Below are 23,481 nucleotides of genomic sequence, written 5' to 3'. Positions count from 1 at the left end.
ACTTGGAAGAAATCGGAGGTGCCACTTCCCAGCCCTGACCTGGGCTTGAGGGACAGCTGCAGACTGCCAGGGGGTCAGCTCCTAGAGAGCTGGGGGACCCACTTGGAAGAAATCGGAGGTGCCACTTCCCAGCCCTAACCTGGGCTTGAGGGACAGCTGCAGACTGCCAGGGGGTCAGCTCCTAGAGAGCTGGGGGACCTGGCATGGGAGGCTAGTGGTCACTGTCAGCAGGAGAGAGGCCTGGGCTTGACCCCCGTGCCCACCACTGCCCTGTGGCCCCACTCCCAGGAGGTCGTCCTCTGCAAAGCTAGTTGTAACCTACTTTCTGAGCTGGGCTTTTTTTTTTTTTTCCATGTTGAATTGAGTTCATCTTTGGTGATGTAAAACAAAAAAAAATTGGTGTTCAATTATAATCATATCTAAGTGCCCCAAATTAAACTGCCCTGATCCATAAGCATTCAAAACGGCATACAGTTAAGTTATATTAACAGTCAATATAATAAACCTTCACCTTTATTGAAGCTGCTCTTGTTTCTACAGCAGTTCTTTAATCTATCTCAATAGATTTCTGGTGTACAGCACATATAGATTTGGCCAGTGACAAGGGTTAGAGTAGTCTTGTAGAACATTTACTTGTAGCTCTGGAAAGCCCACATTCATCAGAGGATGAAGTCAATCAGATTGTACCAGGATCAATGGAAGGCTTCTGGGATCCCTCTTAGGCTTGTAACGTGTTCACCTTCTATGGAGAGGATTCACACACACACACACACACACACACACATATACACACATACACACGATCTCTCTTTCACACACATACACCCCTCTGTCTTAAAGCCATTTATCTCTGAATGTCAAATTGCAATAATTAACCATTATTGATCTTAAATTCAATTAACTTCATTAACACAGGTCATGATGAGGGTGCTTGTAAGGGAAAGGCATTTGACAAGTGTCTTTGCTCGTGTGACATCCCGTGTTCCTGGTGGTGGCTACAGACTGTTCAGACTGTCTCCTCAGAGAGGCATACAAGGCCGCTCTGAGACGTGGGCCCAGGACTGGGCAAGGGATCCACACCAGGGGGCTTGTGCAGCAGGAGACGGGGGGCTGCAGGGTAGCATTCGGGCACCCTTGGGAAAGGTAGACAAGGGAACCTCTTAAGCATACATGTAGCTCATTTCCGGTGGTGGGGGGAATGCTGCCCCAGGCGCCCGCCCCGCCTCTCTCCAGAGAATGCTTTCCCATATGCTGCAGCCTTGTCCAGCGATGTTCAGAAACTTCCAGGGTTTGCTTGCCTCAAAAAGTAGCCTTTCCATTTGTATTTTTACATGAAAAAAACTACTTTCCCTTTTGACCAAGGAGAAGAGAAGAAACCCAGATCCCACAGTTGGGTCTGGCAGAGGGCTCTGGACACACGCACCATGCGATATTTGCTCCTTTACTTCCTGTGCATACTTTGTTATTTAATTTTCACTACAGCCCCCCAAGGAAGATGATATCACCCCATTTTACCAAGGATTGTATGCCACGCTTTTCAAAAATGAGGGGACCGTCCCTCTGTGTCCTCACACTTAAGCAGGATCTTTCAGTGTGTAGGCAGGAGAGAAGCAGTGAGATAATGTGGGAAAGGCCTAACTTCTGACCTCCCATCCTAGTTCTGAGCCTTAGGAGTCCTGAGGTCTGCCTCCATCCCCTGATCTCTGTCTCTGAGCCTCCATCTTCCCATCTGTTAAATGGAGCCCCTGATGTCCCTTGCCCTCCCGGGTTGTTAGATAGCTGGGTGGAGATCCTGCGCAGGGAGGTCCCCAGGGATACAAACCCCCCCAGGGGTGGGGCCGTCCCTTGAGGCACAGCCACAGGGAGATGGGATGCTCCAGGCCCTTGCCCGTTCATTCTTCGTTTTTAATTCTTTACGGAAACGCCGCTTGGTGCTGAAGTGTCTCAAGGAAATAACACAAAACAAACAAAAAAGAGCAAGAGGAAGTCTGCCTTCCATATTTGTGACGTCTTTTCCTTTGAAAGTTTGATTCACTTCAAAGGATTTACCAAGCACCCAGCCTGTGCCAGGCCCCATGCGGGGGGCTGTGGAGACAGTGTCCTTGCCTGCCCGGGCCCAACCCACTGTGGAAACAAGTGACCGTAGGATCCCTGAAAGGTGGTGAGCACGTGGAAGTCCGGAGGATAGGCTTGGGGTGGAGGGGCCAGCCAAACCCCAGCCAACATGGGACTTCAGCTGGGCATCCGGAGATGAAATGTTTCTGGTTACATGAGCAGAGCTGCAGAGGGACCTTCCCTGGGTACACAGGAGGCACCAGGGGAGCCGGGAGGTGCTGAGATCACAAAGGTCCCAGGGCCGCCTGAGGAGTGTCAGTTATCCTGGAGGACATGGGCAGGGAGTGCCACTGGGTCCTCCCCACCACGCCAAGCGCGGTGTCTGCTGAGCCGTCTCAGGACATGCCTGCTGGTCCTTTCGCAGACGGATGGGTGTTTGGAGGCTGTTTTAGGAGCATTGTTTCTGGGGCTGTCATGAGGGAATGGCAGGGAACAGCCAGGGACACATCTTCTGGTTTATTGTGAGGAGTCTCCCGCATCCCCTCAAAGCCTGGGTGTTTCTTGAGCACTTGTGTTAGACGCAAAAAATCCAGGCTCTAGAGCTTTCCGTTGGCCCTAGGAACGGGCAGGGCAGAGGAAGGGGGAGTGGAAAAAACCACACAGCGTGCCTCTGTGAACCACGTGGTTGACTCATTCAGCCTTGAGAGGTTACACTGCAGACCTCTCACCGAGCCCTTCACCGCCCCGCCTGTCACACAGACACCTGTCCCTGCCGTGTTCATCTCAGGGCCTCGGGCGAGTCGGTGGGGTGATCGCAGAGCCGCACTGAGGAGAATTGAGGACTCTGCCCTGTGAGGGGATGGGGCTCACCTGGGTGTCAGCCCTGACTCTGAAGGAAGACCCACTGATTCCCACCTGTGGTTGGGGGTGCCATGCCCCATGGGTGCTTTGGCTGTCGCTGAAGCCAGGATGCCTGGGTAGCCCAGTAGCCTTTGAGGCCAGTGGAAAAGTGGCCACCACCTCCTCCTTCCACTAAGGTCAGTGGTTTTAGCACAAAGTTCCCTCCCGTCTCTCTTTTCCCACAGTGCATCATGACTCTCCTCACCGAGGGTACCGATGGGCAGAAGGAAGCAGAGGCCAGAGCTGCTGATGGGCTTGTGGACGTCCCATCAGGCTGGTCCCTGAGGCCTTGAGCCTTTGCATCCAGCCCCCAGCGCAGGAGCACGCTCTCACCCATACACCTGCCGTCCCCGAGGAAGTGTCCCAGGAGAAAGGGGCTTTGCCTGCCTTATTCTTTGCAGACAGTGCCCAGCACAGAGCTTGACACACAGGAAGTGCTTACGAAAAATAAATTTCCTTTCATCCTTCTCAACATTTCACAATACATTTATGAATGTGTGCTTGTGAAAATCTCAGACCGTGTAGAAGAGAGGCCCTTTTCTCCCCCTCCTCCTGCCGTCTCCCTCCGCAGCAACGGTGTCCCCTCTGGCACCCAGGGAACGCCCCTCACATCTCCGCGAGGATCCTTTTCCTGGGTGCCCGTCACACAAGCTCACACGCCAGCTCACACAGAAAACAGGGATCAGCGTTTGTGTTTCTGAGACTTCTCCCCGCCAACAGTTGACAGTATGTCTTAGAGACCATTCCACATTAGAGTTTAGAGAATTGTCTCATTCTTTTAAAGTCAACTTGTCATTCAGTATAATATACAAAAAGACAGCAAACCAATATGGGTGTAGAGGGCGATGAATTTTCCCCAAATGAACACATTCATGGAACCATGGCCCAGATCCAGAAGTAGAACAGTTCCCGCACCCTGGGAGTCCTTGGTGCCCCCTCCCAGTCACCCCCTCCCTATGGAACATCACAGATTAATTTTGCCTGATTTTGAAATTGATGTAAATGAATTCAAACGGTATATTCATATTATCTTTCTTGTATTGTGTCTTTCCCTTAATATTATTTGTAAGATTCTTCCAGTTGTTTTGGATAGCAATTTGTTCATTTTCACTGCTGTGTACCATTCTATTGTATGGGTAGGCCACAATACCTTTATCCTTGCACTGTTGATGGACATTTGGGTTGTTTCCAGTCTCTGTTATTATGGAGGATGTGCCAGAGGATATTATGGTCCCAGTCTTTTGGTGAGATATGTATGCGTGTCTGCTGGGTAGAGATCCAGGAGGAGAATTGCTGTGTCACAGAGTGTATGTCTGTGTAGCTTTAGCAGATACCGCTAAATAGCTTTTCAAAGTGGTTGTACCCATTTATACAGCAGCAGCCTCTGGGAATGAGAGTTCCAGTTGCTCCACATCTTTGCCAACACTGTTATTTGTCTCTTATCATTCTTGTGAATTGCTGAATATTATTTCATGGTATGGATGTTCCTTAGTTTGTTTATCCACTTTTACGGTATTAGAAGAAATGTTCCTGAGGACCCCCTTAAACACAGAGGGGTTTTTTGCACATGTATATTTCTGTAGTATAGATTCCTAGCTGGATCAAGAAGTATAACAGATTTTCAATATTGATACATGCTGCTAAATTACCCTTCATAAAACGGCCGTGACAAGTAATACACAAGCCACTAGTGAGAGTGCCACCCTCATTACGTGTTGCGGTTTTAAGTTTCTTTTTTCTCCACAACCCCTGTTTGAAGGATGGTGAGGTGTTGAGGGTTCTTGAATCTAGCACAAGAAACACCTAAGTCAGACTATATAAAAATGAGTGAGGCAGGTATTTAAAGGAAACGTGCAATGTGACACCGACCGGCCACCAGGTGTTATTTATATATTGGTTGGGGGAAACCTATTTTAATAAATAGAAATGAAGTCGAAATCTATGGGCATTTATACATTTCGGTCAAAACTATAAAACATTTGAAACTTTATTTTTTTCAAGCTGACTGGGAAGATTACATCCCTGTCCTGGATGTGACCTATCCATTCAAATGGTAGTTACATGTGTATTAGCAGACCTGGGTGTGTGCTGGGTGTGTGCTCAGTCAGTGCTGTCTGGATGCTGGTTGAGTGCTCAGTGTATACTCAGTCAGTGCTGGCTGAGTGCTGGGCAAATGATGCCTGAGTGCTAGTTGAGTGCTGGCTTGTAACTGCCCAACTGCTAGCAGGGCTACCAGCTTCAGGAAGGTCTCTCTGTCCAGGTGGCTGCCATGCTGGTTGCCCAGTGCAGTGAGGGAAAGGGCTGGGCTTCTCCGGAGTTGCTGAGAGCATCCTCTTTCCCGGTTTTCCCTGTGAGCCTAAAATGAGGAAGGAACCTTGTTAGGAAACACTTAGTGTTTTGTGCAGTGGTAGTGAAGGGACATGAAGAGATGCGTGTGAAGGGACATGAAGAGATGCGTGTGAAACAGGAGGGCACTTGGGGCTGCTCTGCCTACATCTGAGAGCGTGGGGGAAGCTGGTGGGAACTTCTGCCTGAGGTTACACTTGGTCTGCGTGGTTCTTAGACTAAGCAGCGCCTACCAAGCTCTGTGAATTCGACCAGGAGTTACTCAGAGAGCTGACCTGCCAGGCTGTGTGAAGGGTACAGAGGTAAGGAATGCCTGGTCCCTGACCCTGTAATGTATATGGAGAGACCGTTTGTGCATGTACTTAGCCATGGTAAAAACTATGAGAGATGAATGCCAGCAGGGATGTTCAAATAATAATGCCAATAATCGTCCCTGATATTTCTCTAGAACTTAAGAGTTTAGAGGACTTTTCCATCCATTGTCTCATCTCTGAGATTAAAGAGGTCAGTTTCAGAGAGACAGGTGAGAAAGGATTTCCTGGGGGGAGGTGGAATGAGCAGGGTCTTGGAGGGCAGGGCTGAGGATGTGAAAAGATGAAGCATCATATACCAAGTGAAAGAAAACGGCGTCAGCCAAGGCAAGGCCAAAGCAGCATTACTAGGGAAGGTTAGTGTGTATGTCTGAGGGAGGTGGGCCGTGGAAGATAAACTTGGAAGGTAAAATGGAGCTTGGTTATGCCGGGCTTTGAATATCAAGCTAAGTCGTTTGTGTGGGTGTGTGATCACAAGGGCATTCCCTTGTCATCTATGTAACCAGGGCCATCTTGGCCACCTAAAAGTAAAGCCCATGACTCTGAGCTGTTTATTTTGGTAACTTCTTACCCCTAACCCTAAAGCGTCTAGAGTACATATTTAGTATTGTATACATGTTGGATGAAGAGACGGGTTTTTGGGTGGATGGATGGATGGTAGATGGGTAAACGGGTAAATGGATAGCTGGGTAGATGATTAGGTAGATCAATTGCCTCCTCTTCCACGTAAATCTTGATTACTCTTTCAAAAAAATCATCCATTGACCTTCTCCCTACTACAACTCTTTAGATGCTATGGAGAACAGCCAGTAAAGCTCAGGGAAATTTTGAGTTGTATATGTACAGCCCATTTTGAAGAGCACCATTGTAAGAATGGTCCCAAATGTTCCCCAACCCATTGCCCTATTTTCAACTATAGTTGCCCTGGGTCTTGAGATCCCTGAGTGTGCAGACAGGTAAGAGTTCCACTTTGTTCCACAGCTGCCTCACAGGGGACCCCAAGCTACCCCGTGAGGTCACTCTGTCCTCCTCCAGGAGATCCTGTGCTCCAGAGCTGAAGGTGCGTAAGGCATAACTCTTCTTAGCCATTATCGAGATTGACCACCGTTTATGGTGTCCCAGCACATCCCCTGCCCCTAATAATTCACCCGAGTCCTATTTGCTGCTGTCTGAAATCCCACCAAGGTGAGAGAATGTGTTCTTTGGATGAAGTTACTCTTATAATTTACTAGATCCATTACAGATTAGGATTTACCTTATGGGTTTTGTGGAATAACAGAGAAAAAGGCTATAGGGAAGAGGTTCAGACCCTAGAGGTTTTTTTTTTTTTTTTTACTCCAGGTTGGCAGGAAACTAGGGAATATATGGAGCTCAGAAACAGAAAAGGGAATATGGCGCCCACAGCGAGCTTTACTTCCTTCGCCACTCTTTCAAGGACTTACCTTCAGAAGCCATGTTTTGCCTGATAAACCATCAATGCTTCTTAAGCCAAACTGACTGGAGTGTCAACCTAGCCACCCCCATCAACACAGGGATTAAGGTTCTGCCTTGTCAGCTCCAGGGTGGGTTAAGCACTCCTGTGGGGCACGGGGAGTGAGAGTATAGGTCCTCTGTGAGAGCTGGGTGGAGGGACCACTGTTGATTCACCCAGTGGTTCATATGTGCTTGAAGCCAAGGACAGAGGTGACTCAGTTGGTCCCCGAACTAATATTTATTTACCCTCTATTATCTGAAGGTTTGTTTGAGGCAGTTGCTTTGAATGTGAGTGTGTCCTTGATACATTTATTTTTCTTTGTGGTGAGGTTACAGTAGGATGAGGGTGGTTTCAGAAGTGAGGGAGCTGGCTTCCCTCTCTGATCTCAGCAGCTCCCCAGCTTCCTGGCTTCCTCTTTGTCTGATCCATCTCTCCCGTGGGGAGGGTCCTGAGAAGGGGAGGGAGGTTGTTCAGAGGGGCTGCTGAGATGGCTGAATGAGGCCTTTGCACGGCAACAAGAATCCAAGGAGACAAGCCCCGGAAGTGTCTTTCTTGACCCGGTGGGCAGTGGCGGCTCCAGGTTCGGCTTCTGGAGGCTCGCGGCCTCGTGTTCACCACCACGTCTAGAAGAACAGGACTTGGCCTGGATACCGAGTCTTCAGGACAGGCTGGGGTTTCCAGCAGCGGGGAGGTGTCCCCTGGGCCTCGCTGTCATTGGCCTCCTAGAGAATCAGCAGCAGCCCATGATGGCCTGAACAACCACTGGCCACTCTGGCTCTGCTGAGGGGCGACGTTGCCTTATTCACACTGGCTTGATTCACCAATCAGCTAATGCCATGCCTTTCTTGGCATGAAAGCATCGCAGGGTTATTAACACAGTGATACCCAACTGAACAAGCATTCATGTCGCACATTACATCAAATTAACATGTACAAAATTAATATTCCTGACCTTGCTAGTGGGAAGAACAATCAATCTAGGGGAGGTTGTCATCCCGCCGCGGCCAGCCTTCCGGAGAAGTCCTGACCATTATAGCTTCAGCCACCATTTCCTTCCCCCCCAGCCAAGCCTTGCACCCTAGCCTCCCTGCCCAGCTTTGGCCCTTTGGGATTCTCCTGGTTCCTGGGAGGCCCCTGGTCTCCCTGTTACCATCCAAGAATGCCATTTTCTCTTTGTCCCCAGAGACCGCTACCTCTGTCACCCCAGATGGCTTGGGTGACATCTCTTGTGACTCCAGGTGGCCAGGTGGCTGGAGAAGACTTGTGTTCTCTGCTGGGTTGTGACCTCCTGGGTACCAGCCATGAGCACTCCTCTAGAATCAGTTTTCTTTCTCTGCTGCCTATTTACTATCCTAACGGAGGCCCAACGACTCAGTCTAATCACCTTGATGTTACCCAGCGCGTTTAGCTAAGCTCCCCTCCACTCCATCACTCACTTCCTTCTGCCATCGCCTGGCTCTCTGGGCGCCAAAAGGAAGTCTCCCATCACAGTGCTGCTCCTTGGAACCCCCTCCCAGTCAGCAGCCCGCAGGATGTACCCCATCTGGATTTCCACCTTCTGCAGGACCCCTGAGCATCGGGGAGCTGGGAGCTGCCTGGAGGGTGGATGTGTGGGTCATCGCTGGCCCAGGTCTGAGCACCCTGCCTGTCTCACTGCTTCTCACACCTTCCAGAGATCCTGGCAGCTCATTTTAGGGGCTCTCAGAACACCGGGGGATAACTCTGGGCCCCAAATCAGGCTGCACCAGAGAAGATGCTGCCCATGTGGCTATACTCACAAAGGAGCCCTCCGGTCCCTGTCACAATTAGGTGTGCAACACATGTGCACAGAAGAGAGACCTGTGTAAAGGAAACCCAGAGGGGCACAGTGCACTTTGCGTGAGCCCTTCATTTAAAGCAGAAATTCTTGTGCAGAATGGATCAATCTGTCTAGAGTTTCCAGGTGTGTTTAGAACAAGGTGTAATTTAGGTGACCTTTTTCTGGGAACTTTGAGCTCTTTCTCCCGTGAAGAGATGACTCAAGGCAGAGGCTGACCTGAAGTGGGGCTGCACTCAGCCCGGAGCAGGTGGCCAGGCTGGGGACCGGAGGCTGCAGGGACACTGGCAGCCAGAGGGCTGTGGGCCTCTGCTGGCTGCTATCGCAGAAGGTCACCTGACTCTAACCACGCCCCCGGGGCTGGGCGGAGACTGGGAATCAAGATGGCTGGAGGACAGTGGCAGGTGTGGCTGTGGGTAGAGCAGGGCTTGAGGACGGCCCAGGCCTGGGGGGAGGCGTGTGCTGGGACAGGGATGTGAACTTCGTGCCCGTGAATGCGATGGATGTCTCCCCCTCCCTCTCCCTCCTTTCCTTGCGCTTCATTTCCCTCCTCCTTCCCCTTCCTCTCTGGCTTGCTTCCTCTCCCACAGCCCACACCTTCAGGCCGCCAGAGGGATGGGGAGCAGAACCCGTGCCCCGTGGGCACCTCTCACCTCAGCAGGGCTCTCTGCTGGTCCCCGCTGCCCCTCTTCCTGAAAGGCAGCTGGAGAATCTGGAGGTCTGGGGTCCATCACCTCAGAGGCCTGTCTTGGCAAGCGTAGGACTCAGCCCAGAGGCCGTCCCAGGACCCGCCTCCTGGGTGTGGGGACTGCAGGATGGGCCCCTGTACTTCCATGGAGTCTGTGCACCTGTGCTCGTAGAGCCCTTTTCACTTGGGAAAGTCCTTTCTGCTCACTGCTTGTGACTTCCTTGTTGTTTTGCGAACACCTGGGAGGTGGATGTGGCATCAGTTGTGCCCCCCCCCACACCGCCCCCATTCGTGGGGAAAAAAACTGGAGCCCAGAGACTTGAAGTCAGTCTCGTGGTCACATGGACACCAAGGGGCAGAACAGGAGCTGAGACCCGGGTTCATTGTCTGTGACATCACTCAGCTGAACAGAAAAACGCACAACACAGGAACACCAACAAAAACGGCAGGTCCTCTCGGAGTCCAGGGTGGCACCTTCATGGCCACCTCTCCGGGTGGGGCTACTGGGGCTTCCCGCCAGCCCACCCCTGCTGTTACCGGGAGCCTGCTCTGTTATGGGCCCAGGTGTGGGGTGGAGGGGAGGGGTTCAGAGGTGACTAAGACACCTGTGATGATCTTGGTGTATTTCTGTGTCCAAGCACAGCTAGAACTGTTGAGAGGACTCGGGCCTCCCTAGGCCTTTAGGCAGAGTGTTTACTAAAACTCGATTTGAGGGCTTCCCTGGTGGCGCAGTGGTTGAGAGTCCGCCTGCCGATGCAGGGGACACGGGTTCATGCCCCGGTCCGGGAAGATCCCACAGGCCGTGGAGCGGCTGGGCCCGTGGGCCATGGCCGCTGAGCCTGCGCATCCGGAGCCTGTGCTCCGCAACGGGAGAGGCCACAGCAGTGAGAGGCCCGCATACCGCAAAACAAACAAACAAAAAACTCGACTTGAATTTGATTCACGAACCAGGCAGAGTGGCCTTGGCTGTGAAGGGAGGTCAGGAATAGGGTCTACAGAGACTGGCGTGCATGAGCCCTGAGCCGGTGTCCAGAACTAGCAGCCTTCTTCACAAGCTGTCCAGTTTCAGGCATGTTGCCCATGCCTGTCTTCTGGGCAGTTCCAAGTCAAGTCTCAAATGTGATCATTTGTGGGAGGGTCTGAGAGGGGCTCCTGCGGTTTGCTGAGGCCCTGGGCCCTGAGGCCTGCTCCTCCTGGGTTCCCCTGGCCAGGTGTCCTCCGCCCAGGATGGCCCAGATCATCTCTGGGGCAGAAGCAACCTCTGTCCCCACGCTGCATCCCCTTGCTCTGCCCACCAGGGTTGGCTGAACATTTAACTGCCTTCTTGGTCATGCCCTCAGATGGTTAAATTACCCTTAAAATAAAAAATCACCTTATGTCTTGAAAATCTGAGTGCTCAGGAGAGTCTGAGGCAAGATCTGGGTCTCCAGCCGTGGAGCTGACCCCCAGCAGCACCCCAGGGCCCCTCTCCCCGCACCAGCCCTGCACCAAGACCCCCAGCTCAGGTCCTCTCCTTCCCGTCCTCACCGCTAGGATAATCTCTTCTTTCTACCTCTTCTCCAATCTCCATCACTGGTTTTCTTTCTCTCCTTCCCTCACTGCCCTTGGGGGTCTCTCTGTGTCTCTGTCTCTCTCCATCTCTGTCTCTGTCTTTCTGCCTCTTTCTGTATCTCTGTCTGTCTCTCTCCACCTCTTTGTTTCTGTCTCTGTTTCTCTCTCTGTCCCTTCCCAGCACCACCCTAGTCCTGGTGGATTCTTCCCTCTTTCTCCCGTTGTTCTCGCTCTGATCCCTGCCCCCCACTCTCTCCTCGCCCTTCTCCAGCCCCACCCCCTCCCCTCCCTGCCTCTTCTTCCCCCTCCATGGCAGTCATTGAGGATGGAAGATGCCCATTCAAGGTACAAGAGGAGGTGCTCTTGTACCTTGAATGGGCCACCTGTCCCGAAGAGAGGGGAGAGGGGGGCCCAGGACGCTTGAGCCAGTAACTCACCTTCCCAGGCAGTCTTGGGAATTTGAAAACAGGGTTATAACTACGGAACCCTCATTTCAGCCCAGAAAATGCAAAAATCCACAGGACAGTTTACTTTGAAATTGCTTCTGGGGGCAGGGCGCAGCCACGCCCTCTTTCCTTTCTCTCCAGCTCCCTCCCATGCCGCCCTACCCCCAACCCAGGCCCCCACCGCGGCTGGAGACCCACCCCCACAGGGACACCCCTCAGTTCCTTCATCTCCTCGTTTGGGGAGAGATGCACAACAGTGTGAAGAAGGTAGTTCCCACTTGCCCAGAACTGAATTCCATTACGCCCCAGCTTACTGTTTTTTATTTATATCAAAAGTATGAATTCCTTTCTACCTAGTGGTTGGGTTTAGTTAATGACGATAATAAATATTCATGAGGCTGTTGCCTCCAGACCTTCTGATTGCTGCACTGGCTGGCTTCTCACTCCTTGGACAGCCCACTGTCCCTGTGGCCACGTCTTGGAAGGCACGAGCCCCAGGGAGCTGTGGGAGGGGACTCAGGACCCTCCTGGACGGGCAGGCATGGGATCCAACGGGGATGGGGCATCAGGGAAGGCTCTGATGTGGCAGAAGGTCACTCCGTGCTCCTTCTGTGTGATTCCCTCAGGAGTTTAGTCAAATCCCCTTTATACTGACTCCTGAGGGGAGTCCTGACTCCTGAGGGGTCCCCACAGAGGGCTTGGGAGTGTCCCATTTAACTTGTTGGAACTGACGTTTCCTAGGCTGCAAAAGGGAAATCATTTTATCCACCTGCCAGGACCATTGAAAGGATCAAATGCAGTGAATGTGAAAATGGTTCATAAACATGCACATATTAGGTAAGAGTGTGGTTTTTTTCATCGCTTGACATTCCAGGGCATTGGGCTGTGGAACTCTGTAGAAAGCCTTTGTAAGTGTGAGAGCTTTTTGTTTCTCATGAACATGCATCTCTGCCCAAGAGTCCCATTTGGTTCTGGGCATGCCAAGTTCCTGAGTTCACCCAGTTGTCCACAGATGTGTCCTTGGCCCTCAGCTTTGGGGTGTTGGATTGACGTCTTGCTGCCTGAAGAGCTTACATTTCATCGAAGGGGAGAGCAGGTGGGGATGTAATAGGGATGCAGTCACAGCAACTGGTAAGGGTTCACCTCTTGGAGAGGAACGTTTTCCACTGGGCGACTTGGGGAGAAATGAAACACAGGCCCCAGTCCGTCCTCCCTTGGGTCTCCACTCTCGTGTGTTTCTTTGCATCTTTGCAGCTGATGATGTGGTTTGAATGCGAGTCCCTCCCCACTTACAGTTCAGGGCCTCCTGTGCTGGAACCGGCAGCAGAGGTCTCTATTTTAATAGTATTTGTTCAAGAGAAAACAGTGATGGTGATGCATTCTTGGAGAGGTGTACTGGGATATGGGCACAGCCAGGGGTGGCCCCAGTGCAAGGAGACCACCACCTGGGGGACCTCCTCCCCTCTTCCTCAGTGGAGGGTTCTGTCATCCTGTCCCCCAGAGGCCGGTCCTCATGCCGCTCATGCTCAGAAAACGGATCCAGGAAGGACTTTGGATCAGACCCCAGCACATCTGCTTTCTCTGGGACCAGCTGGAATCTGGATCCATCTAGATGTTTGGGCAACTATTTAGGAGGTTGGAAGAAGTCATCTATGGTGTTCATTCATTCATTCACTCATTCATTCCGTGGATGTGTGTTGAGTGGCTACTCTGGGCCAGACGGTAGGGTTGCAGCAGATTTGCGGGGTCGGGGGGACTGGTCCCGACCCCATGAAGCTGACAGTCTATTGGAACACCCTGGAACATCTGCTGTAAGCTAGAGATTTCAGTGGTGTGCCTTGTAAAAAGAAGGGAGCGGGTGGCGTGCCAAGGGGACAGAGTTGGGGTCGAGAAGCCCCCTTCCCCAGATATTACGTTCCACCGAAGCCCAGGGAGGGGTAGATGGCTTTCCCTCCTCGTCTTTGCATCTGCCCCAGGGTTTCCAGCACAGGAGGCATCAGTGCAGAGTGAGAGGCTCTGGCAGGTTCTAGAAGCCGAGAGGCTGGAGAGGAAGTAGGGCCGAGACGGTGGAGGACTCGGGGGCAGTGGGAGGTCACTGAGGGGGTTCCACGGGCGGGGGTGGGGCGTCAGCCACCCGCTGAATGATAAGGGTCCGGTGGCTTCTGTCTGAAGAACAGAGGGAAGGGGCTGGGGCTGGAGTCAGGGGTTCCTGAGGTGAGAGATGCTGGGGTCGGAGGGGACAGAGGCTGGAAAGAAGCATCTTTCTGCCGGACGTGACCTCCAATCATTCTCTTTCCAAAGCAGGGAGCAAGTGTCTGTTGCTCACCTACTATGTGCAGGGTTGTAAGAGTACAGTGGGCCCTTGGCCTTGGAGAATCCAGACAGGAACGGAAGGAGAAAGTTAAGCAGAAAGTTAAATAGCAGCAGGGATCAAAATCACCGTCCACAGTAGCGAAGCCTCCCAAGGCCTGATTACCTGGGTGCGATTACCTGTCAGGTCCAAGCCGGGGACAGGGCCTGCCATCGGCTCCCTGACAGGAGGGACCCCTGATGCCCACCTCGGTGGGGCTGGCTTCTCACCCAGTGCCCCCCCAGCCCCCTGTTGACCTCTCACTGTCCACCCAGTCTGTGATGGAGACACCCAGTCCCCCTCCCCTCCTGGCCTGATCCGGGGCATCAACTGTCCCAGTGAGGACGTTCTTCCTTCTCTCCGGCGGGGGACTTTGCTGGTTCGTGCAGAGCAGAAGGGACAAAGGAGTGACTTAACCGCTGCGTGCTTGTGAGGGGCAGCGCGTGGAGGGGATGAGCCAGAGCAAGTGGGCTTTGCCTCACTTCTTTACCCCTCCCGCAGAAAAGCCACGAAACAGAGACGTAGAGGAGGAGGGCCTTACAGATCGGGCCGCAGGGCCCTGTCACTTACACATGGGGAAATGGAGGCCGAGAGAAGGAAAAGGGTGTCCTGGCAGGCGTGGGGCGCGATCAGAATTAGTGGAATGAATGAGCCTTCACATCCCTTCATCCCCTCTGCCATCTCTCTGGGCCCGTTTCAGCTTTCTCACCACTTTTTGAAGTTCAGTCATCAAGGGTGGCTGTGATATTCTCAGAGGAGTGCAGTTATGGCAAAACATAGCAGAAGGATTCGTGCTTTGCCCTCCAAGTACTTCTCCCTGTTGGTTGTGAAAAAAAAATGGCTGGTTTAGGAGGTGGTGAGGTCCCTGTCAGGGCAGTGTGCAAGGGGGCTTGTAAGGAGCCTCAGAAACCATGACAAGGGTGGTGTGTGGGGTGATGCCACGTCTCCCAGGATCCAGGGCCTCTTGGCCCCGAAGCTTTTAAATTTTCCTCAGAGTAGGATTTGGTTCCCACCAGGGGGGTTGGCCTTACTTTTCTTTCAATATTAATTTCCTCCTCAATCAGACTGATGACATTCTGATACTGCTGTGCGATTTACAAGGCATACTGGAGCTCACTGGGGGCCAGCTCAGGGTGGGAGCCAGCCAGGCCGATGATGGTGCATGTGTGTGCTATGGGGGGGCGCTCCAGACAGCCTGCTGTGCTCCCCGCACTGTGCCGGGGCTTCCACGGGGGCCACGCTGCCCCTGGGTGGGAGGTGGACGGGCAGAGCCACCAGTATTCCCTTAGCTGGTGGCCTTCGTGCTACGTTGGGCTCTTTCATGTCCACCGTTGGCTCTGGCTTCTTTTGCCTGCCTGGTGTGTCTCTCCTGTAGTGGCCAGGTGGGGCCATGTCTGGATTCCTGCCTCTCCTAGACTGAATTCCATGGGAGCCGTGATGGGTGCGGTTCACGCTGCGGACTGTGGCTCCCAGGGCCATCTCCGGGAGAGAAGGGGCTCTGGGATCTACCCTGTTCACACGGGGCCGGGCAGGGACACAGGCCACGTGGGGCCATGTCTGGATTCCTGCCTCTCCTAGACTGAATTCCATGGGAGCCGTGATGGGTGTGGTTCACGCTGCGGACTCTGGCTCCCAGGGCCATCTCCGGGAGAGAAGGGGCTCTGGGATCTACCCTGTTCACACGGGGCCGGGCAGGGACACAGGCCATTGTGGTTTTCCCCTTCCAGACTCAGTGTTCCAAATGAGGCCCCTTGGATGCAAACGTTACACCGACTCGCACCCGGTGCATTTCTGCAGACAGTCAAACCCACATCGCCCTGCTCTAGCTCCTCTGCGAGCGTTATGCAGATCTGCCTGGATGCTCTGACCTGGTCCTGCTGGGTGTCCCCTGGCCAGGGTGGTCAGCTGACCGGGTTTGCCCAGGACTGAGAGGATCCCCGGGATGTGGAACTTTCGGTGCTGAAACCAGGAGCGTTCCAGGCAAACTGCGACTCTTGGTCACTTTGCCCCCAGCTCCCCTCCCTGCAGACCTGCCAGCCCTGTTGTGGGGTTTGAGTGTGCTGAAGCCGAGGATGGTGTGCGGAGGGGGAGATACCTTCTTTCCTTTTTGTTTTCCTCTTCCTTTCCCAACAAGAGCATTCATCTTCCCCCTCGTGACCAGCACCATCGTCCGCTCTCCACTGTGGCCCTGGCCCTAGGAAAAGAGCTCGTTTGCCATGTCAGCTCCAAGCGCATGGCCTTAAACTGAAGGTTCACCACAGCTGACCAGAGCAGAGTACTTTCTTCTGGTCATTTGTGAAGGACATTCCACAGCTCCAGCCCAAGACTCTTGCTTCCCTGTTTGCATATAAGCAGAAGCATCCCTGCCTCTACAGCTGATCCGAATGTGTGTACCTGGGACACTCTTCCCATCCAAATTCGAATCACCTCAGTGTTGGGATGTCAGTAGTTTCTCAGCTTAGAAATCTTGGTGCTCAAAAGGGTCTTAGGAAAGAAGAAAATCACACATGACCTGGATGGAAGAGCCAGGGGAAATATCTGTGTGTCTTCCTGGGAATCTTCTTTGAGTCATTTCACTGTTTTTTTTTTTTTTTTTTTTTTTTTTCTGGTGTGAAATTGATTTGGGGCCCAGATCTTTAAAGTTATGGGAGTGAATTCCACAAAGTTTCATTTTCTTTCCTAGGAGCTTTTAATCAGCCACGCAGTTAGCACTGTGCCATTCCAGCTGCCTCACACACTCAGTCCCTGGCCTTTAGAAGCAAACAGGTATTGAGGAGCTGACAAGAAATTACTTTTCACCCCTCTTCTGGTTTAACACTCACCACAGGGCTGGCCACGCCTAATTGTTCACGAGATCAACCCAACTTGGTTTACAGTGTCAGGCAAGCTCCAGTAAGGAAAAACCAAAGTCATCGAATACAAAAGAATGAAAAAAAAAATCACTCAGTTCCATGAATGCAAGTGTTCTCCTGGCTTTGCATCTCTGGAGTGCGTCTTCCAGAACCCACGGCTGCTCAGCCCTGCTCAGAGCACCTCCACCTGCTCGGAAGTACAGGCTGGATTTACATCCCCAGTTACATTGCTTCCAGAAAGACAGGATCCCTGTTGGATGCCCATGAAGCTTATGCTGAGTAAATATTGACAAAGTAGTCTAAAGAGCAAACACTTTGACATTTGTAAGGTCCACTGGAAGGTCTTGTATATATTTATACAGCAGGAATGAGCACCGCATACCAATTTGCCTGAACTTGTTCTGACATAATTCTGCATGGATAGTGTGTGTGCCAGTAGCTGAGAACGGCTGAGTGTACACATGGGGGACACGGCCAGGGCTGGGTGGTGGCGGGTCAGAGTCTTCCTTCCCATCTAGAACAAACCAACACCTGTCCAAGCTTCTATAAGGAAACTTACTTTAAGCTTCATCAATAAGACCTACTTTTTCAGAAGGAAGAAAGAAAAAAAAAAGCCAGAAAACCTTGTTTTTAATTTATTGCAATTGATGTACTTTCTTTTTACTTTGTAAAAATTGTATTGATGTTTTTGTGCTTTATATTTATTAAAGATTGAGCCTCAAAAATGTAATGAGTAAAAAATGCTTGCTTAATTTAAATTGTGAATCTGTCTGTTAAGAAATGCATTAGGGGCAGGAGAAGCATAAGACATATTAATTGACAGACAGGAACTGTTGTCTCTGAGGTTGATACAAGTAATTTATTACTTTAGAAATGAATGCCACCTCCAGAATGTGCTTCATTAATTTCAAATTTAGTTTTAATTTCAAGCTGTTGCCCCTTGAGAAGAATAAGGTGGCAAATTATGTTTGAAGAGCAGATTTTTTTTTTTTTGCTCCGAAGAAACACCACATTTTAACTATTTAATTTTACAAATAAATGTGCCTGTCTGCTTTGCTGCGTTTTCCCGAGAGCCGAGAAAATGTTCTAGGTAAGATCAACACTTACTAATGCTTTTCTTTCTTTCTTTCTTTCTTTCTTTCTCTCCTTCTCCCTGTGTCCCTTCTTTCTGTCCTATTTGTCCCACCTGTTGTCACGGCAGCCTATGTTTCAGATGAGTTAAAGGCTGCCGCCCTGGTAGACGAAGATATAGACCCAGAGGAGAGCCTGGCAGATGGGGAGCCCTCGGCTAAGTACGTGTGCCCAGAAAAGGAGCTCAGCAAGACCTGCCCCAGCTACCAGAACTCCCCAGCAGCGGAGTTTTCCAGCCACGAGATGGACAGTGAGTCCCACATCAGTGAGACTAGTGACCGGATGGCCGACTTTGAAAGTGGCTCCATCAAGAACGAAGAGGAGACCAAGGAGGTGGCGGTCCCACCGGAAGACACGACCGTGTCGGACAGCCTGGAGCAGATGAAGGCCGTGTACAACAACTTCCTCTCCAACTCGTACTGGTCCAGCCTCACCCTCAACCTGCATCAACCGTCCTCGGAGAAGAACAACGGGAGCAGCAGCAGCAGCAGCAGTAGCAGCAGCAGCTGCGGCAGCGGGAGCTTCGACTGGCACCAGAGCGCCATGGCCAAGACCCTGCAGCAGGTGTCCCAGAGCCGCATGCTGCCCGAGCCCAGCCTGTTCAGCACCGTGCAGCTGTACCGGCAGAGCAGCAAGCTCTACGGCTCCATCTTCACGGGGGCCAGCAAGTTCCGCTGCAAAGACTGCAGCGCCGCCTATGACACCCTGGTGGAGTTGACGGTGCACATGAACGAGACGGGGCACTACCGCGACGACAACCACGAGACTGACAACAACAACCCCAAGCGCTGGTCCAAGCCCCGCAAACGCTCGCTGCTGGAAATGGAAGGGAAGGAGGACGCCCAGAAGGTGTTGAAGTGCATGTACTGCGGCCACTCGTTCGAGTCCCTCCAGGACTTGAGTGTCCATATGATCAAAACGAAACACTACCAAAAAGTGCCTCTGAAGGAACCTGTCACTCCCGTCGCAGCCAAAATCATCCCTGCCACTCGCAAGAAGGCCTCGCTGGAGCTGGAGCTCCCCAGCTCCCCGGACTCCACCGGCGGCACCCCCAAAGCTGCCATGGCGGACACGAACGACGTGCTTCAGAAGAACTCCAACCCATACATCACGCCAAATAACCGCTACGGCCACCAGAACGGGGCCAGCTACGCCTGGCACTTCGAGGCCCGCAAGTCCCAGATCCTCAAGTGCATGGAGTGTGGCAGCTCGCACGACACGCTGCAGGAGCTCACGGCCCACATGATGGTGACTGGCCACTTCATCAAGGTCACCAACTCGGCCATGAAGAAGGGGAAGCCCATCATGGAGACGCCTGTCACGCCCAGCATCACCACCCTGCTGGATGAGAAGGTGCAATCCGTGCCCCTGGCCGCCACCACCTTCACGTCCCCCTCCAACACGCCCGCCAGCGTCTCCCCGAAACTGAACGTGGAGGTCAAGAAGGAGGCCGACAAGGAGAAAGCGGTCACCGACGAGAAGCCTAAGGAAAAGGAGAAGGCCTGTGAGGAGGAGGAGAAGTACGACATCTCTTCCAAGTACCACTATTTGACTGAGAACGACTTAGAAGAGAGTCCCAAGGGGGGGCTTGATATCCTCAAGTCCCTAGAAAACACAGTGACGTCCGCCATCAATAAGGCCCAGAACGGCACCCCCAGCTGGGGGGGCTACCCCAGCATCCACGCCGCCTACCAGCTCCCCAACATGATGAAGCTGTCTCTGGGCTCCGCGGGGAAGAGCGCGCCCCTGAAGCCCATGTTTGGCAACAGTGACGTCGTGTCCCCCACGAAGAACCAGACCCTGATCTCTCCGCCCAGCAGCCAGACCTCCCCCATGCCCAAAACAAACTTTCACGCCATGGAGGAGCTGGTGAAAAAAGTCACCGAGAAAGTTGCCAAAGTTGAGGAGAAAATGAAGGAGCCCGAGGGCAAGCTTTCTCCGCCCAAGCGGGCCACCCCGTCCCCGTGCAGCAGCGACATCAGCGAGCCCGTCAGGATGGAGGCGTCCAGCGATGGGGGCTTCAAAAGCCAGGAGGACAGCCCCAGCCCCCAGCGGGACGGCTGCAAGGAAGGGAGCCCCCCAGCAGAGCCAGTGGAGAACGGCAAGGACCTGGTGAAGCCCATGAGCAGTGGCCTGAGCAGCAGCACGGCCATCATCACCGACCACCCGCCGGAGCAGCCCTTCGTTAACCCCCTGAGCGCCCTCCAGTCGGTCATGAACATCCACCTGGGCAAGGCTGCCAAGCCCTCCCTCCCTGCCCTCGACCCCATGAGCATGCTTTTCAAGATGAGCAACAGCCTGGCCGAGAAGGCAGCGGTGGCCACCCCACCACCCCTGCAGTCCAAGAAGGTGGACCACCTCGACCGCTATTTCTACCACGTCAACAACGACCAACCCATAGACTTGACAAAAGGGAAGAGTGACAAAGGCTGCTCTTTGGGTTCAGTGCTTTTGTCGCCCACGTCCACATCCCCAGCAACCTCCTCATCCACGGTGACAACGGCAAAGACCTCTGCCGTCGTATCGTTCATGTCCAACTCGCCGCTCCGCGAGAACGCCTTGTCTGATATATCCGATATGCTGAAGAACTTGACAGAGAGCCACACGTCCAAGTCCTCCACCCCTTCCAGCGTCTCCGAGAAGTCTGACATTGACGGCGCCACCCTGGAGGAGGCCGAGGAGGTGACGCCTGCGCAAAAGAGGAAGGGCCGCCAATCAAACTGGAACCCCCAGCACCTGCTGATCCTCCAGGCCCAGTTTGCCGCCAGCCTCCGGCAGACCTCAGAGGGCAAGTACATCATGTCGGACCTGAGCCCCCAGGAGCGCATGCACATCTCAAGGTTCACCGGGCTCTCCATGACGACCATCAGCCACTGGCTGGCCAACGTGAAGTACCAGCTGCGAAGGACAGGTGGAACAAAGTTCCTCAAAAACTTGGACACGGGTCACCCCGTGTTCTTTTGTAATGACTGCGCGTCACAAATCAGGACTCCCTCCACGTACATCAGCCATCTCGAGTCACACCTGGGCTTCCGGCTGCGGGATTTGTCCAAACTGTCCACCGAACAGATTAACAATCAGATAGCACAAACCAAGTCACCGTCAGAAAAACTGGTGACGTCCTCCCCCGAGGAGGACCTGGGGACCTCCTACCAGTGCAAACTTTGCAATCGGACCTTTGCGAGCAAGCATGCGGTTAAACTTCACCTCAGCAAAACACACGGGAAATCCCCAGAGGACCACCTTCTGTACGTTTCCGAGTTAGAGAAGCAGTAGCGTTTGCTTTCGATGAAAACGACTGTGATTTGCTTTGAGGGAAACTGTTGCAGGCACCTTAAGGCCCCTCTGTCTTGTTCTAGGCACATGTTCTTATTTTAACTGCAGAGAATCACTCTGGGCTGGACTGTTTTGTATAACTGTACAGTGTTTAATAGAGGTGCATACTCAGCTGTTGTCACTGGTAAAATATGAAGGTTAAAACGCAGTGGTAAGTGTTTGGAACTTTGTGTAAATGGGATTTAGTTGTGAGCATCCCCCGATGCTTCAAGCTGCATGCATTAACAGACAGTTTAATTAAGCATTTATGACGAAACCGGCCACACTTTTCCACGCGGCCGAGTGTGCTGGCATTTTTCACCCTTTCATCTTTAGCCCTCTGAGTACTTTGAAGCACTTTTGCATTAATTTGGTTAAAAAATAAAATAAAATAATGATAATGTTGAAGCTCTGTTTTTTAAATTCCTTACCAGCTTAGTTATAATTAATAATATGAACCTCCATTTATGCAGGTCTGCAGGGGTATAACACGCCTTGAAATTTAAAAGAATATTATTTTCACATTGAAACATAGATGTATATATTGTATAGATTTCAGACTCTCTTATGAAAAATGTGATTGTGGGTAAATGACCTTTTTTCCTGCATTTATAGCAACAGTGTTTTATGTACCTGCTATGCTCTGGGCATAAGCCATGCCTATGTATAGTGTATATTTCTTTTTCTTTTTTTTTTAAGGTCTATGGGTTTTGTTTTTTTACATGCAAACATTGTAAATTATACAGAAGATACCACAGATAACATTTATAAAGTATACAGAAACATTATCTGAAAGCAAAGTATGATTGTTTGTTTTGCTATACAGTACATCTATATTGATAGAGGTTCACGTTTAAATTATACATATTTATTAGCATCATATTATCATTTGTTTTGAGCAGTCTGAATAAACGAGGCCAGGAAATCCATCCATGGCAGGCATCATAACTATTTTGCACATGATTTTTAAAGGTATTTATTAGAAATCAAAAAAAAAAAAAAAACGCTCAAAATAAACTCAGTGCTCAAAGGGGTAAGTCTATTTCAAAAGGAAAAAAAAAAGAACAAAAAAAGAGAGAGAACTTGTACTGTATTTCCTAAACATTGATAAAGCCTTTAAAATGTTTGTACTGTAATACTTTGCTTAAAAGTCACGAGGCATTCTGTGATACAACCTCTTTTACTTATTTATAAGCCCTCTTGGTTGCTATTCCATATTGTAGGATGCCTTTTTTATTTCAATTGGTAACTTTCTGTTTTGTTCTTCCTAATTATTCTCCCAAGATCCCACACTGCAGCTTTATCTTTAGGCTTATGAAAGGTAACCCGTGGTTACCGGCTCTCCAAGTGATTCTGTTCTTCTCCATTTTTGGCAGTTAATTTGCAGAAGTAACTGACAGCTGACACCATATGAGAACCTATGTATAAAATATTGGCATGTAAACAGCACAGACACTCTGTGCCCTGTTTTGTTGTTGACAATGAACCACCATTATGTGACTCTTCATATAACCCTCTTTTCTACGGCAGCATTAAAATTGTCTTTTTGCTATAATTTTGTGTTGCGTTCACAATTATGTCTGAAATGTGCTACGACTAACGAGCACATTAAAATTAAATTGTATGCGATCTGTTTATGACTGAGTTGGTTGCTGTGTCTGCCAGGTGCTGGCAGTCGGAAGCCGCCCGTAAATCAGGGGAGTTTTAGTGAACTTTGGGTTTGGAGAGCAGCAGACATTCACTTAGAGAGGCAGCGTGGACAGAATTTTCCCCAAGAATAAAAATGGAAAAGAAAGGAAGACGTTCCCGTGAGGTTAGATTCTCTCTGGGAAGGCGACGCTATCAAAGATCGGTAGTGGAGCTTCGGTCACACCTGGTGACCCGCGTGGGGGCCGGAGGTTGGTCTCCCATCTGCATGAGAGAAGTCGAAGTCAGGGCCCAGAGCCCTGCTCGAGGGAGATGGGAAGAAAGGTTTTTGGAAGACTCAGTGCAGGGCGGCTCCTTCCTGTTGATTCGGGATTTTCAAGGAGCAGAAAAAACAGAGCCCAGCTGGGCAGGTGGACCCTGGGGTCCACACTGTCTCTCTTGTGCTAAAGCAAGCCCAGATAACGAGGTGTAGGGGGGCGGGGAGCTTGAACCCATCCACGGGAGGGGTGGGGAGAGCATTTATATGATAATCACAAGCTTTTATTAACCCTGGCAAATTATGCCAACAAAACGCTGGGAACCTATCATGTAAAATTGTA

General features: G+C 51.5%; 1 protein-coding gene across 1 annotated transcript in view; it reads left to right on the top strand.

Moving 5' to 3' along the window:
• Positions 1-22,806, top strand: part of TSHZ3 (teashirt zinc finger homeobox 3) — a 69,785-nt gene extending 46,979 nt beyond the window's left edge. Inside the window, exon 2 of the mRNA XM_081215923.1 lies at positions 17,991-22,806. Coding sequence (XP_081072049.1) covers positions 17,991-21,196 — 3,206 coding nt within the window. The 3' untranslated portion in view covers positions 21,197-22,806. The remainder of the gene's footprint in view (positions 1-17,990) is intronic.
• The last annotated feature ends 675 nt before the right edge of the window (positions 22,807-23,481 follow it).

The sequence above is a fragment of the Mesoplodon bidens genome, assembly GCF_964165515.1.
Source record: "Mesoplodon bidens genome assembly, chromosome: 18".
NCBI lineage: Eukaryota > Metazoa > Chordata > Mammalia > Artiodactyla > Ziphiidae > Mesoplodon > Mesoplodon bidens.
The sequence above is the reverse complement of the archived record's forward strand: the minus strand, read 5'-3'. Positions and strand labels throughout refer to the sequence as shown.